At 58.3% G+C, this 14,394-nt stretch overlaps 2 protein-coding genes across 2 annotated transcripts in view; one reads left to right on the plus strand and one right to left on the minus strand.

Moving 5' to 3' along the window:
• Positions 1–8,426, minus strand: part of HPS4 (HPS4 biogenesis of lysosomal organelles complex 3 subunit 2) — a 28,197-nt gene extending 19,771 nt beyond the window's left edge. The window contains exons 1-5 of the mRNA XM_062181961.1: positions 8,313–8,426; positions 6,706–7,152; positions 4,437–4,527; positions 2,480–2,623; positions 656–763 (exon numbers count right to left, since the gene is read on the minus strand). Coding sequence (XP_062037945.1) covers positions 656–763; positions 2,480–2,623; positions 4,437–4,527; positions 6,706–6,746 — 384 coding nt within the window. The 5' untranslated portion in view covers positions 6,747–7,152; positions 8,313–8,426. The remainder of the gene's footprint in view (positions 1–655; positions 764–2,479; positions 2,624–4,436; positions 4,528–6,705; positions 7,153–8,312) is intronic.
• A 261-nt stretch (positions 8,427–8,687) lies between these two features.
• SRRD (SRR1 domain containing) lies at positions 8,688–14,381 on the plus strand. The gene is made up of 7 exons (XM_062182661.1): positions 8,688–8,741; positions 10,270–10,310; positions 11,736–11,983; positions 12,066–12,164; positions 13,278–13,432; positions 13,851–13,896; positions 14,169–14,381. Exons 1-7 carry the CDS (start codon positions 8,704–8,706, stop codon positions 14,379–14,381), a joined length of 840 nt encoding a protein of 279 aa, XP_062038645.1. The 5' UTR covers positions 8,688–8,703.
• Positions 14,382–14,394: the final 13 nt, after the last annotated feature.

Raw genomic sequence — 14,394 nt, forward strand, 5'->3', positions numbered from 1 at the left:
GCTCTTTGGCAAGGATCCCAACTACCAGGAACAGCGCCCCTCGCCCAGGAGAGCGGCCACAAGGAGGGGCCTTCTTTGAATTCCTCCACACCCGTGAGCCCCCACCTCCCATCCAATAACCGTCCCCAGCAGATCTGCCTGCTCCTTCGGACCATCCTGGGGCAGAAGACAGGGCGACCCAGCTGCGGACAAAGGCACCCCACAGGGCACGTTTGCATCAAGAATCTCAGATCCCAGGGTCCATACCATGGCACAGCGGGTTAAAGCCCCAGCCTGCAGCACCGGCATCCCATAAGGGCACCGGTTCAAGTCCCGACTGCCCCACCTGTTGATGTGCCTAGGAAGGCAGCAGAGGATGGCCCAGGTCCTTGGGTCCCTGCACCCACATGGGAGACCCAGAAGAAGTTCCTGGCTCCTGGCTTTGGATCGGCTCAGCTCTGGCCGTTGCAGGCATTTGGGGAGTGAACCAGCAGATGGAAGCTCTCTCTTTCTCTACCTCTCTCTGTAACTCTTTCAAATAAATAAAATAAATCTTAAAAAAAAAAAAAAAAAAAAACCACAAAGAATCCCAGATCTCAGAGTGGGGGCTGGGCTGTGCGACCCTGTGACAGCTGCTGAGGCCCAACACAGGGCTCCTCCAGGGACGCGTTCATACCTGGTAAGCCAGGGCAACGGGGCCATGGTAAAAGTGAAAGAATCCAATGAGCTGATCCAGAAACCGCTGGCAGCTGACATCCGGGAGCTCCACGGCGCAGCCCAGCACCTGGCACGAGGGAAGCCGGGAAGTTGAGCATTTTCCCTGCCCTGAGCTCTGGCCCCCAACCCTGGCTTCTTGGGCTCTCGCCCACTGAAACTCACCCTCCCCAGGCCCCGAGGCACCCCCGTCCACCCCTGCCCGCTGCCCAGGCCGAAGTGCTCTCTTCCCTCCTGTTCGTTCGTCCAGGCCTTGCCCAGCCCCTCCGGGGCCCAGCCCAGATCCTGGCACCTCCACAATCGCTGTTTGGCCAGCTCCAGACCCTGTGGACCTCTCTTCTGGCCCCTGCATCATTAAGACCGTCACCTGGACGGGGCCGTGAAAGGCGCGTTTCACTACAGACTCTCCAACTGCCCCGCGGAGGGCCACGCTGTGCCTGCAGCTGGACCAGGGCCTCTGGGCCAGAGCCGGCTGAGTCATCACGGTTCTCGGCCGCCAAACTGCTGAGCTCGGTGCTGAGCTCCACGGAAGACAATGCTTGCTCAGCTGGGAAGCCAGCTGGCCACGTGCTCCACGGGCCTGAGAAAAGCTCGCGTTCTTGAAGCCAGTAAGCTAGCTCCAGGAACCTGCCCTAGGGAATCGTCAGGAACACAAGCCATAAACAAACCCGGGCAGAAAACACATTTAAAAAATTCCCGGGCCGTGGCTACAGTTGGACAAGGCTGTTTCCTGTGGTCACCGACGTAAGACAAGGGCTCGTACCGGCCTGGCTCGGGGCAGTGCTCACCCACCCCACCCCACCCCCCGCTCATCTGCAGGCTGAACGCAGCCCCAGCCGTAACCCCTGGAGCTCCTCTGCGGAAGCTGACACACTGACTCCACAATGGAAACACAGAGGACCTAAAAGAGCCGAAGCTGTCTTAAAAAAAGGGAAAAAAAAAAAAAAAAAAGGACGGAGAACGTAGACTGTCCGGAGTTGAGACGCGTTACAAAGCTACAGGAATGGAGACAGGGCGGCACCTGCAGCGATTCCCCAGAGCCCAGACAGAGCCATGCCCCAACGGTCACCAGGTCTGTGACAAAGGAGGCAAAGGAGTCCCAAGTGAAGGGAAAAGTCTTTTCAGTTCTGGGACAACTGGGTGTTTGTTCAGATGGAAGAAAATGACCCTTGACCCCTACTCACACCATTCAGAAATAGTAACCCAAGACGGATTAAAGGACCTGAGTTTAAAATCAGAAACTACAAAACTCTTACCAAAAAAAACAAAACTAGAGACTATCGTCTCCAAAGCAGTAGGCAAGGGTTTCCTGGATAGGAAAGCGTAATCATAAATGCTAAAACGGATAAATTAGACTCCATTAGAATTAAAAACTTCTTCTCAAAAGGCATCATTAGGAAAATGAGGAGGGGGCAGGCTTAGTGGTGCGACAGGCTTAACCGCCACAGAGTGCCTAGCTCAAGTCTCGCCTCCACTTCCCATCCAGCATCCTGCTGATGCGCACCCTGGGAGGCAGCAGGTGACGGTTCAAGTCCTGGGTCCCTGCCGCCCACGTGGGAGACCTGGATGGAGTTCCTGGCTACTGAGAGAATGTGGGGAGTGACCTGAAGGATAGAGGATTCTCTCTCTGTCACTCTACCTTTCAAATAAATAAAAATTAACAGAAACAAGTTTAGAAAAGAAAATTAAGGGTAAGACATCTGGCTAGCAGAAAAGACACGGGTGGGGACATCCATGCCTCACATCAAATATCTGACGCCAGCACCGATCCCACCGTTGAACTCACCCAGAGGTGATCCCCGTCAACCTTCACGGCAAACTTCAGCTTCCGCAGACGAACGAGGGCCGGAGGAGAGCCGGAAATGTCGGAGACGCAGCGGACAACGCCGGCAATCTGCCCGCAGAGCAACTCCTGTTGGTCGAGCAGGGTCTACGGGAGAGGAGCAGAGCCCAGGGCCAAGGTGAAGTTCGGGAACTCCTGGGTCGTGCCTCAGACTACAGGAAAGCCTGCAGGCCCATTCTGCTCTGCAAGCTAAGAATGGCTTTCGTGGATTCTCAGGGTTGTGACAACCAAGAGGAAGACGCGCTGGAGACCCTGCGGGTGAGATACTTCCTGTCTAGCGCTGGAGACCTTGCAGGTGAGATACTTCCTCTCTAGCCCTTTCCAGCGCTGCCCAGCCCTGCCTGGGCTGATGGCACCGCACAGAACACCCAGAGCCGACCCCGGAAGACCATGTGGAACACTAGTTCTGTCGCTGGGCTTACAGCACGAGCTGCAGCAGAGGCACGAGCCTTTCGTTCCCACTCAAATCCCCGGCACGGGGTGGCTCCGGCAGTGGGATGAATCCCCGCTGCCCACGCAGGGGCGCAATCTGCAGACTCTCCCAGCCAATCCCAGCCCTGGCTGGCCGTGGGATGGGCAGGCACTGCGGGACGCGGCAGGGACTGTCCACGCTCCCTACAGAGAGTTCTTTCCTGAGCGAACCAACCATGAACCCAACGAAGCTCTGGAGCTTACAACTACTTTGAAGGAAATACAATGCGTAGAAGACACGAAGAGGCGGTGCCATGAGGCAGGGAGGAGGCGAGTCAGAGTGTGAGGCATCCCGCGGCAGACGGGCCAGCTTCTTCAAGCACTCAATGGCCTGGGCCAGGGGGACGCTGGATGGGGAGGTGAGGAGGGACCGAAAATACAGAATGGGGCAGGGGTTTGCAGAATATGTGGGCCTCGTTTAAATCTTAGTTAGGAAAAAAAAAAGACAGAAAGAAAGAGGGGAAGGAGGACAGACTAAATAACATCGACAATAACAAGATAAAATTTAAATATAGTCTAGGGACCAAATGATATTAAGGAATTACTGTTCCTAATTATTGTAACTTCTGTTAGGTGTGACAATGCTTAAAACGATGTCCTTTCCAGTTAGAGATGTTACTTGACACTGGTGAGATGACACAATGTCTAGAATTTTCTTCAGGAAAAAAAAATAGGGAGTGGGAGGTTAGGATAGAGCACAGGAAACTGTCCACGAGCCGACACCCGTGGAGTCAGCAGTGATGCGGGAGGGTCCACGGACTCCCCCCCCCCCCATGTCTATGCAGGTTCAAACCAAAGCTTTAAAGGCCGGCGCCGTGGCTTAACAGGCTAATCCTCCGCCTTGTGGCACCAGCACACCGGGTTCTAGTCCCGGTCGGGGCACCGATCCTGTCCCGGTTGCCCCTCTTCCAGGCCAGCTCTCTGCTGTGGCCAGGGAGTGCAGTGGAGGATGGCCCAAGTGCTTGGGCCCTGCACCCCATGGGAGACCAGGAGAAGCACCTGGCTCCTGCCATCGGAACAGCGCGGTGCGCCGGCCGCAGCGCGCCTACCGCGGCGGCCATTGGAGGGTGAACAAACGGCAAAAAGGAAGACCTTTCTCTCTGTCTCCCTCTACTGTCCACTCTGTCTGTCAAAAAAAAAAAAAAAAAAAAAAAAACCCAAAGCTTTAAAAAAAAAAAAAAAAACAACCTTGATCAAAAACCCAGGGGGCAGGGGAGGCAGCCAAAAACCATGACGTCACAACAGGAGGGAAGATGGAGACGCTGAGCCGCCTGGGAATTTTAAGAGCAGAACAGGAAACAGCACGACTAAGAAGGCGCCAGCAGCCCCGCACACGCCCAGAGCAGCCACCAGTGACGGGCCTGTGCTCCCTGACACAGCGCCCGGCGGAGGCCGCGGGACGCTCCCTGCAGTCACCGCTACCGCTTACCTGCGAGGGATAGAAGTAACAGATGCCAGCTCTCGTCGGATCGCCTTCTTCCTTCACCTTGGAACCATCGTAAAGAAAAAAGTAATTCCACCTGGCGAGAGAGCAGAACGGGGCCGCGCGTCCTTTGACCCGGGGGCCGTGGCGCTCCAAAGGCAGCGCCCGACAGCCCAGCCCGGGGAGGGCTCGAGCCCTCCTCTGGAGGCCCCCGAGGGGAAGGAGCCCGGCAGCTACGCAGAGATAAAACCGTCCGCGAGGGCGGGCGCCCCACTAGGAACAGGGCCCTCCCCAGCCGGCACGCAGGCCAGCTGCCCGGAGAGGCAGCAGCCGAGCAAACGCCGGGTGCCCACCGGACAGCTCGTGCCAGAGACATTCGACCTGGACGACGCAACCACACCGGCTTCTAAGGCTCGGATAGAAACGTCCGGCCGGGGCCACAGCGGCGGCAGTGGGGTCTCTGCCAACAGCCCTTCCGGCGGGAGCTGGCCGCTCACCTGGCACGCCTGCAGGGGGCGCGCGCCTCGCAGCTCTGGTGCAGGTGCAACACACTCGGAGATCCGCGACGGGAAGAGCAGAGGCCTCCCGGTCACCGAGGACACCAGGCTCCTGGCTGCTCACACCTCACCAGGCCTGGGCCTCTGAGGGTTACGCAGACCCTCTCCTCACTCACTCGGCCACGAGACACCCCCATCCCCGGGATCTTCCTAAGCCTCTGTTCCCCAGGTCTACGCTGAGATACACCGTCCTCTGTCAACGTTTTTACCCGATTACTTCTTTAAGGCCACAAGGCAAACTCTCCAAAGTCTGGGACTCAGTTTTATCCCTTAAAAAAAATGTAAAAACCTTTTTTTTAAAAATGCTGAGTGAGAGAGAGAGAGAGAGAAACTGATCTTCCACCTGCTGCTCACTCCCCAGATGGCTGCTGCAGCCAGGAGCCAGGAACTCCATCTGGGTCTCCCAAGTGGGTGACAGGGGCCCAAGTACTTGAGCCACCATCTGCCGCCTCCCAGGTGCATTGGCAGGAAGCTGGATCTGAAGCAGAGCAGCCAAGACTTGAACCAGCGTTCTGATACAGGATGCCAGAGACCTGTCAGCTTAACCCCCTATGCCACAATGCTGCCCCCAAGTTTTACTCTTAAAATCCCGAAAGCACCCCTGGTCGGCCTCTGGCATGAGCCTTGTCAGCAGCGCCCTCTGCTGGGGATCTCCACCCTCGCTGGCTCCCGCCACCCCTTCCTGCTCCATCCCTAACTTGCTCCACTTTCCTGGGTCCTGGGGCCGGAGATGAAACTCACTGTATGGCAAGTTGATCAAATATCCCCCAAGGCGCTGCAAAACCACCCGGGAAGCCCCACAGTGGGCCTGCTCCTCGCTCCTCCCTGTCCCCACACGCTCAGGGAAGGCACTCCTGCTCTCCAGGCACAAGGCAGGAACTTGGGTGTCATGGAGGGGGGGACTCCCCGCATGTAATGAGTCAGCGGAGCCTGCCAATTCTAGTTGAGTCACGCCTCTCACTTTCATCTCTCTGATGACTGCCTGCTGCACTGAGGTAGGAGAGGGATTAACCAGCAGACGCTGTGCAATGCCCTGCACCCCCGCTCACGCCGCTCGGTCCTCAAAGGCAGCCATTCTTTGGCTCTGCAGAGTGAAGACCCCAATGCCTACATGACCATCAGAGAGGGCTGCCAGGGGCAGCTGTGGCTTTTTTTTTTTTTTTTTTTTTGCAGGCTACCAGCAATACCAGACTGTCTGACACGGCAAGAGCTTTGCAAGCTTCAAACACACTCGCTTTCGAGAAACATGCCCCACGTGTTTGATTCAGCAGTTCTGGGGAAAACGGCTTAACATTTTATTCTTAAGAAAACCAAGATGGAGCAGGCTGTGCGGCACAGTGGGCTAAGCCACCACGTGGTATCGAGTCCCACCTGCACTGCCAATCCTCCAGCTTCCTGCTCATGTGCCTGGGAAGCAGCAGGTGACAACCCAAGGACCTGGGCCCCTGCCACCCACGTGGGAGACCTGGAAGGAGTTCCTGGCTCCTGGCTTCGGCCTGGCCCAGCCCTGACCCACCCACATTTGGGGAGTGAACCAGTGCATGAAAGATCTCTTTCTGTCTCTCACTATCTGTGTCACTCGGCCTTTCAAATACATAAACGCTTTTTTTTTTTTTTTAAGAAAGAGAGAGAATCAAGATGACCCAGCTGTGGACTTTCAATTCACTCACAGATGCACCCAGCTGCCCAGCGCGCGGCCTCACGGGCTGGATACTCACCAGGAGTTCGCCTTTGTCTCCGCGGCCGGGGTGGCGGCCATCTATTCCCCAGGGGCCCTCATCCCTGTTCTCCAGGGTCACTTCCGTCGCCCCGCGGTCCCCCAAGTCCGGTGACTCCGATGTAGCAGCTTTTTGAGTCTTCTGTCACACGGCCACGTAGTTTGTGTCCAGCACGAACGCGTCTTTTCTCTTCCTTGCCAAATCTTCAGTTCCAAATACCTCTCCGTGCCTTAGAACTCGGTGAGCACACGAGACAGGACTCTACCGGAGAAGTCACTGCCGCGGTGTGGTACCGGGAGCCTCGGCGTGGCTGTCTACGCGGTGGCCTCTCCCAGCTGCTCCCCAGGAAAAGCCCGACGGGGCAGATGCATGCTGGGGCAGGATTCTGAAGGCACTCGGAGCTCCCGAAGTCCGGAAGCTTCCAGTCCAAACATCAGTGCCTCGGCTCTGGAAGGAACACAAGGGACTGATTATTTCAGAAACTCCCCAGCGAACATGTGACCAGCAGAGTGAAAACAGAGGCGAAGTCTTCAAAGAGCTTCCTAATGCGAGAAAATCATGTTTCAGGCTTTAAAAAGGGCGGGCGAGACTCTGAGCCAGGAGCCTGAGTTCCTTGCACAGTCAACAGCGGATAACCACAGACCTCACAGACGTAAAATGAAACAGTGAGAGTGCAGAAGGCGCTGGGTGTACCGGACAGCCAGACAGATCAAGCGGCGGCTGTAGTAAGAACAGAACCCGAATTAAGGAACTGGACACACACACACACACACACACACACCCGCCGCCAGCCCCTAAGTCATCCGAACGTGGCGAAATCCAGGGCTGAGCAAGGCTTCTTCGACAAGCAAAGAGAGAACTGGACCAAGGGGCTTCCAAACTCCCACAAGACAAAGTGGGATCCGGCTCTGGCATCACCTGCTCTGATGCTTGAACCCGCCTCTGATGTCCTCAGGTCGCAGGGTGCAGCCCCCCTGCCCCCCGCCGCCGGTGACCCCCCTCACCGGGCTCTGCGAAAACATCAACCCGGGGTCACGTCTAGGGGACATTCTGGGGCAGGGACCTTGTGCCACCAGAGGGGACTCGGCATGGCTTGTTAAATTCGCCAGCCTGCACCGCAGCCCTCAGATCTGTTGAGCTGGGCCCCTCCCGGGGTCATCCCCACCGGATCTGCGTGGCGTGGAGGGACCCAGGGACAGCAGCGTGAGCCCCCCACCGCCACCCCCACGATGCCTAGCTCCCAGAGCTCCCGGGCCCTACCCTGCGAAGGTCCACTCTGCGCTCTCGGGAAGGCCCAGGAGACGCGATCACGGCCGTGGGTGGGGGGAGGCGAGCGGACGACTCGCGGGAGGGGAGGGTCAGGAAGTGGCCAGAAAGGGAAAACCGGGGGGTGGGGGGCCGCGACGGCGGAAATGGCAGGGCTGACAAGGGGGCCGCGAAGGGGCAGGGAGTCGCCGGACGCAGCCCGCGGAGCTCAGGAAGCGATAGCAACCAGCAAGGCGTCCGGCCTCCGTGCCCGGGGCGCTGGGAAAAGGTGGGCAAGGGGCCCGGGGCTGCGACGGGGCTGGGGTCCCGCCCCCCTCGGTGTCCCCGCGCCGCCCACCCACCGGAGTACACAGGCAGCCCGGAGCTCGAGCTTCTGGGGCTCTGACCCCGGAGTGCGGACGGCGGCGGCGCAATCGAGGGCTCGGGCCAGCTTCACCCACGCGCGGCGGCGAGGCCCCGGGTCACGCGCCGCCCCGCCCACCGCAGCTCCCGGCCGGCCGGCGCGCGGTGATGACGCACGGGCCGCCGCGTCGCGCCGCGATGGCGTCACGGGCTCATGGCGGCGCTGGACGCGTGGGAGACTGCGGCTCCGCGGAGGAGGCGCTCGGGCGCGCGGCGACCGCGGGCACGGGCGGCGGCCCGGAGTCCCGAGGCGGGGCTCGAGGCAGACCCTGGAGTCGTGCTTCGTCGGCTCCGGGAGGCTGAGTGAGTGGGAGGGCGGCCCTGGCTCTGATGATCCCCGCGCGCGGGGGCACCGCACTGCGCGCCTTGTAAGCGGTGCTGGGGCGCGGGGTTCCCCCGGGGCACGGAGCGCGTGGCGTGGCGTGGCGGGTCCGGGGCGGAGTACGCGCTCAGCAAAGACTGCCGTTCCTGGTGCTGTGGGTGCGATGGCTTGGACTTGGGCAGCTGGTAGACCCCGCGCCTCCGCCGTCTGGTTTGTGAGCCTGGGGTACAAATGGCAGCCACCTAGGATTATTTGGGGGGACCCGTGAGCTTTCATGTGGAGAGGGAGAAATAGAGGTCTTCCACCCACTGGTTCACTCCCCAAATGGCCACAATGGCCAGGGCCGTGCCAGGGGGCAGCCAGGAGCTTCTTCTGGGTCTCCCACGCGAGAGCGGAGGTCCAGGCATTTGGGCCATCTTCTTCCGCTTTCCCGGCTGCAGCAGCAGAGAACTGGATCGGAAGTGGAGCAGCCGGGACTCCAACCGGTGACCATATGGGATGCCAGCTCTGCAGGCGGTGGCTTTACCTGCTATGCCAGGGCGTCTGCCCCTGTTTAGTGTTCCTACTTTGTTTGCCGTCTTGCAGCTCTAGTTAGCCTTTCTGCATCTCAGCCTCTGAAGGGCCATCACAAAGGAGAGCGAATAGCCTGCTTCTGTGTGCTCCTCTCCCCTGGAATCAGGGGCGAGAGGCAGTGGGGGCCCAGAAGTTACCTCTGAACAACAGGTGGCGGCCCGAGAAAGAAAGAGCAGGACTAAGATGTTAGAGGGTGTCTGTGTGTCTGTCTGTGTGTGGGGAGGGAGGATTGGAGAACTCTGAAGTCACTTCCCCTAACCCTTGACCTTGGACCTCTTTCCCCAACATCCACAGCGTCTCCCAGGAGCTCCCTGCATCTCCTGGTGCCCCTGAGTGTGGTGTGGTCTCCCCGCCGCGAGGACAGAGGGGCCTGGCACTGGATGGGCTGACCAGAGCACTCTTTTGCCCTCCGTGGGGAACGCGGGAGCAGCCTTCGAGCAGATTTTTATTTTTTATTTTTCCCTTCCGGCCTCCTAAATACTGTCCCTGGCTTGAGGTGTGTCCGTCCGTCCATCCAAATCCCGTTCACTTTAAGTCCACTGTTGATGTTGTTTTGCTCCGGCCATTTGGAAAGCAGTCGACTAGAAAGCAAACCCAGGCGCTTGGCGTTGGTGTCTTGGACTCTGCCGCTTTGCACTGTGGCCTCGCGCCGAGTGGTGACTGTTTAACCTCCCCTCCCCCCAACCCCTTGTGCTAGATGGGATTCTCCCCCCCATTTCAGCGGTGAGGCAGTTACAGCTCTGAGAGCCCGAGTCTGAGTCCGCAGCGGTCCACTGAGCTGCAGCCCTGTGTGCGCTGGGGACCAAGGATACGGAACAGGCCGAGACCTGACCCTGGTGATCAGGGTCGCTGTCCAGGAGGCCTCCCTGAGCCCAGCAGCATGTGCTCTGGCTCTGGCGTGTTCACCGACTCTGTAGCTTGCTGGGCTCAGGGTGCCCGGCACGGTCGGGGAGGTGAGGCTTGTAAAGGCTGGGAGACCACCGCAGTTTTTCTCTCCGCAGGGGAGACCTGCTCCTCTCGGACTTCTGGAGTTCAGCACTAGGTGAGCCTCCCCTGCCGTGGGGAGGGCCGGAGGACTGGGGAAGAGCCGTGAAAGGGAACAGGGAAGGAGTCCGATTCCCCCGAGAGGCATTTTGCTTCCCAGAATGGTGTAGGTGCCGGGTTCCAGTTCTGCCTCCGCCTCACAGCTGACAGCCACTTCCTTCCCTGTGACACAGGGGCTAAGGTGCATAGCCTGCAGTGTCATTCTGAGAACTAAGTGACTGTTTAGTGCTTAAACAGTGTTGCCTGCTGCCTAGCAGGAGACCTTAGTGTCATCCTTACGGAACCTTAACATGCCCCTGCTCTGTGCCATCGATGTTACACCGTAGACAGTCTCATCTCCCGAATGTGTGGCCATATAGTTACACAGGGAGTGACTGGACCATAGCTAACTTCATTGACGAATGTTTACATTTTGCCTTTATCTTTGATCATTACACCTGACTTCGCAATGAGCACCTTACGTGTAAGGTGTTTACCAAATAGAGGGGGACCTTAGGATATATTCCCGGCACCAGAATTCAGTGAGAGGTGGTGGCCAGCGTGCTCTCCATTGTCAGCTTCTCCAAAAAGCTTTTTGTAGCAAGGACCTCAAGAGCCAATTCCTTCGTGGATCAGTTTCTAGCAGGAGTGGGTGTCTTAGTTAACAGTCTGTCTGCTGATCTGATACGTGGCCTTTTTGTATTGCATGCGATTTTTCAACTAAATTAATGACCAGTGTGAAAAAGGCAGACAGCAGCTTTTTCTTTGAGCTTTTTATAATTAAATACTCCTATTCCTTTTTTTTTTTTTTTCTTAAGGTCTTTGTTTACTTGAAAGGCAGAGTTGGAGAGAGAGAGAGAAAGGGGTATTGCTGGTTCACTCCCCCAAATGGCCGCAACAGGCAAGATTGGGCCAGGCCAAAGTCAGGAGCCTGGAACTCCATCCCTGTCTCCCATGTGGGTGCAGGGGCCCAAAGACTTGGGCCATCCTCCGCTGCTTTCCTAGGTGCGTTACCAGGGAGCTGGATCGGAAGTGGAGCAGCCAGGACTGGAACCTCTCTCTGAAACATTGCAGGCAGCAGCTTACCCACTGTGCCACACCAGTCCCTCCTCCTCCCGTTTATAGTGATTTTGAGAGCTCTCCTCCGTTGTTTGCTGTAATAAAAAGCAGGTGTTTCACTGATGAAACCTTTACCCTACATCAGAGTGGCTTCCCATTCAGATGGAAGCCTGTTTTGTTTAGCTGGAAGCCTTCATTGGGTTTGAGGCCGTGGGAGCCCTTCTGTTCGTGGTGGGTGTGGCGGCACAGCCCAGGACCTGCGACCATGAGGCCAGCAGAGTGGAGGGCCCCACCCCGTGCTCCCTTTCTCATAGGGTCTCGGGACTTGGGTGTGGGGATGACTTGCGCACGCCCTCTGACCCCATCTGGGGGCCTGCTTTTCCAGACACTGTTAGCAGGTGTCTTACAAAACATCAGGAGCAACTGAAGGCCCCGGTGGGGTCTCTCTCTGGAGCCCTGGGAAGGCTGCATCTGACTGAGTCAGCGGTGGCCCCTGGCTCTGCGCCGGCAGACGCGGTGGCCCCCGGAGCCTGCCAGCTCAAGTGTGTGTGCTACGGCCTCGGCAGCTTTGCCACGTGCGTCGTAGCGAGAAACCAGCTAGCGTTTTTGCTCCTCCTCCTGGAAAAGTGCCAGGTGAGGTTCCGGATTCGTCTTCACCCCCACGCCCCTGAGCGCACACAGACGCTGGCACTGAACTAGTGGTCTTCCCTTTCAGATTCCCAGAAGCCACTGCTGGGTGTATGACCCTCTGTTCAGCCCACTTGAAACTGCAGTTCTGAACCGCCTCGGTGTGGCTGTTCTGAGCGAGAACGAGGTGCGTGCTTCCGGGAATGGAAGGGGAGGGCCGGGCAAACGCTGACCACGCTGGGCCCTGGCTCTGCCCGTGGACGGGTTGGCTCAGAAGTGGTGGACGCTCCTCACCACTGCTTGCCTGCCCTTCCCCGTGCTGTGCTCTGTGGCTCGTCCAATTACCTCTGTGTTGGCGTGTGTTGGGCCCATCAGGAAAACGTGAATTTCACACACAGAGCGTGACCCTGGTCCAGAGTCAGGAACAAGAGATGGGACAGGCTTTCCCCCTGGACTGGAGCACCCACAGCTCCCGGCCGTGATGTGGACAAAGGCCCGGCGTCCCCAGACAGATGGGATTTGCTGTTTCTGAGCCCTGCGGCTCATAAGCACAGGGCTGCAGCCACTGGGAACAGACACCTGCGCGTTTTGTTTTGTGTTATTTGGGGACTGTAGGTTGTTCCCAACCTTCATCAAACTGCTGAGTAAGCGGCCATGCGATGAGGCCCAGCCGAGAGAGGCCTCACTCCCCGGTAGTGGCCAGCTCCAAAAAGTCTGTAGCTTCGCTCAGGTCAGCTTTGCCTCTGCTTGCTCTGTGCCAGACAGGGAGCTTCTGGGAGACCAAGAGGAACTCAGTCCCAGTCTTCAGGGGCCCCACGGTCCCATCGGGGCATTTGGCCTGTTAACCATAGATGATGGATGTCACTGTCAAGTGGCACCGCGTCCCCGGAGCCGCGGCAGGGATCCTGGTCTGAGCTGGGATCTGCAGGCCCACCAGGGATCTGCCCAGGCTGCAGGATCAGGCCTGGGCAGCCTGGCTGGCTCCGCCCTGGCAGTCTAGTCTAAACGAAGCTGCCAGGGAGAGAGGCGGCCAGGGGCAGGCAGGTGCCTACCAGCAAAGAGCCTGCAGACCCGTGATTCTCGGGAGGGGGTGACTGCCCCTGGGGGACAGCTGAAGGGGCCTCACTTTGATGAAGTGGGCAGGATTCCAAATGCCATACGTGGGGACCACGACTGCCTTACGTAACTGTAGGATCTCCACACGCTACTGAGGTCCGTGTAGAGATCACAGCCCTGTGCAGCCTGGGCCTGTCCCACCTCTCCCCCGCGTGCTGTTCACACCTGTCGCTGCTGTGCCCAGGAAGGAAAGCGGAGCGTCGCTGGCGAGCCCACCCTCTTCTACATGGTGCACTGTGGGACGGCCCTGTACAACAACCTCTTGTGGAGGAACTGGTCTGTGGACGCGCTTTCCAAGATGCTCATCATCGGGAACAGCTTCACGGGGCTGCAGGAAAGGTGAGCCCGAGGCCGCCGGGGCCTGGCCGGGCCAGGGCGACGCCCGCATCCCCCCAGACAGCCTCCAGCGGCCTGCCTCTCTGTGTGCATTCCCCACTCAGGCATGCTTCTCCGTAGGGGCCTGGGGAGGAGGCCATCCAGAGAGGTCAGCAGGCTCTAACCAGTATCACCTCCCTGCCGTTATGCACACAAGTGTTTCTAAAAACGGGAGAAGGCAGCTGCTGCTGCTGCTGCCTAGGGCCCCACACCCTGTGTCCGAGTCACTCCCGTCTCGGCGAGGCCGGCAGGACTGGTTAGCCTCTCTCACGTCCCCAGTGGTTCTCTAACTTCTTACTACACTGAAGGCATCTAGTGTCCCGTGTTTGATGTCAAACAGGACCACTCTTCCACCTGGTAATCAGGGCTCCTTTATTTGCAGGTTGTTGACAAGGACCCTGCAGAAGAGCTACTCCTACATTGCGAAGGTATCTGTCTGAATACAGACAGGGGTGTGACATGTCACTGCTGTCACCATGCTGGCAGCTCCCTCCCCCCCCCTCTCCCTCCAGGGGTTCCACTGACCATCCCTGCCCCTCAGGGGCACCGTCCAGCACATTCACTGGCCTAGGGGCTTCCCATTCATTGCACAAAAACATTCCAATCAGATTCCTTGTTTTGTAAGACTTAAATGGGAATGGAAGCCAGAGCAGGGCCGTGACCGTGGCCATTCAGTTTGTGTGTTCCAATGTTTGCCCAGGTCCTGAAGGGACTGGAGGAGCTGGAGTTCGCCCAGACTGCCCAGTACATGGACACCTTTAACGACACTTCTGTCCACTGGTTCCCTGTGCAGAAGCTACAGCAGCTCTCCACGGAGGTCTGGACGTTTCGGGAAGAACCCGAGTATCAGGACTGTGAGGACCTGGAGATCATCAGGAAGGAGAGACAGAAGAGCCCGCAGCCCCTGAGCTGAGCTCCCTGGCAGG

Source organism: Lepus europaeus, chromosome 23, assembly GCF_033115175.1.
Source record: "Lepus europaeus isolate LE1 chromosome 23, mLepTim1.pri, whole genome shotgun sequence".
Taxonomy (NCBI): Eukaryota; Metazoa; Chordata; class Mammalia; order Lagomorpha; family Leporidae; genus Lepus; species Lepus europaeus.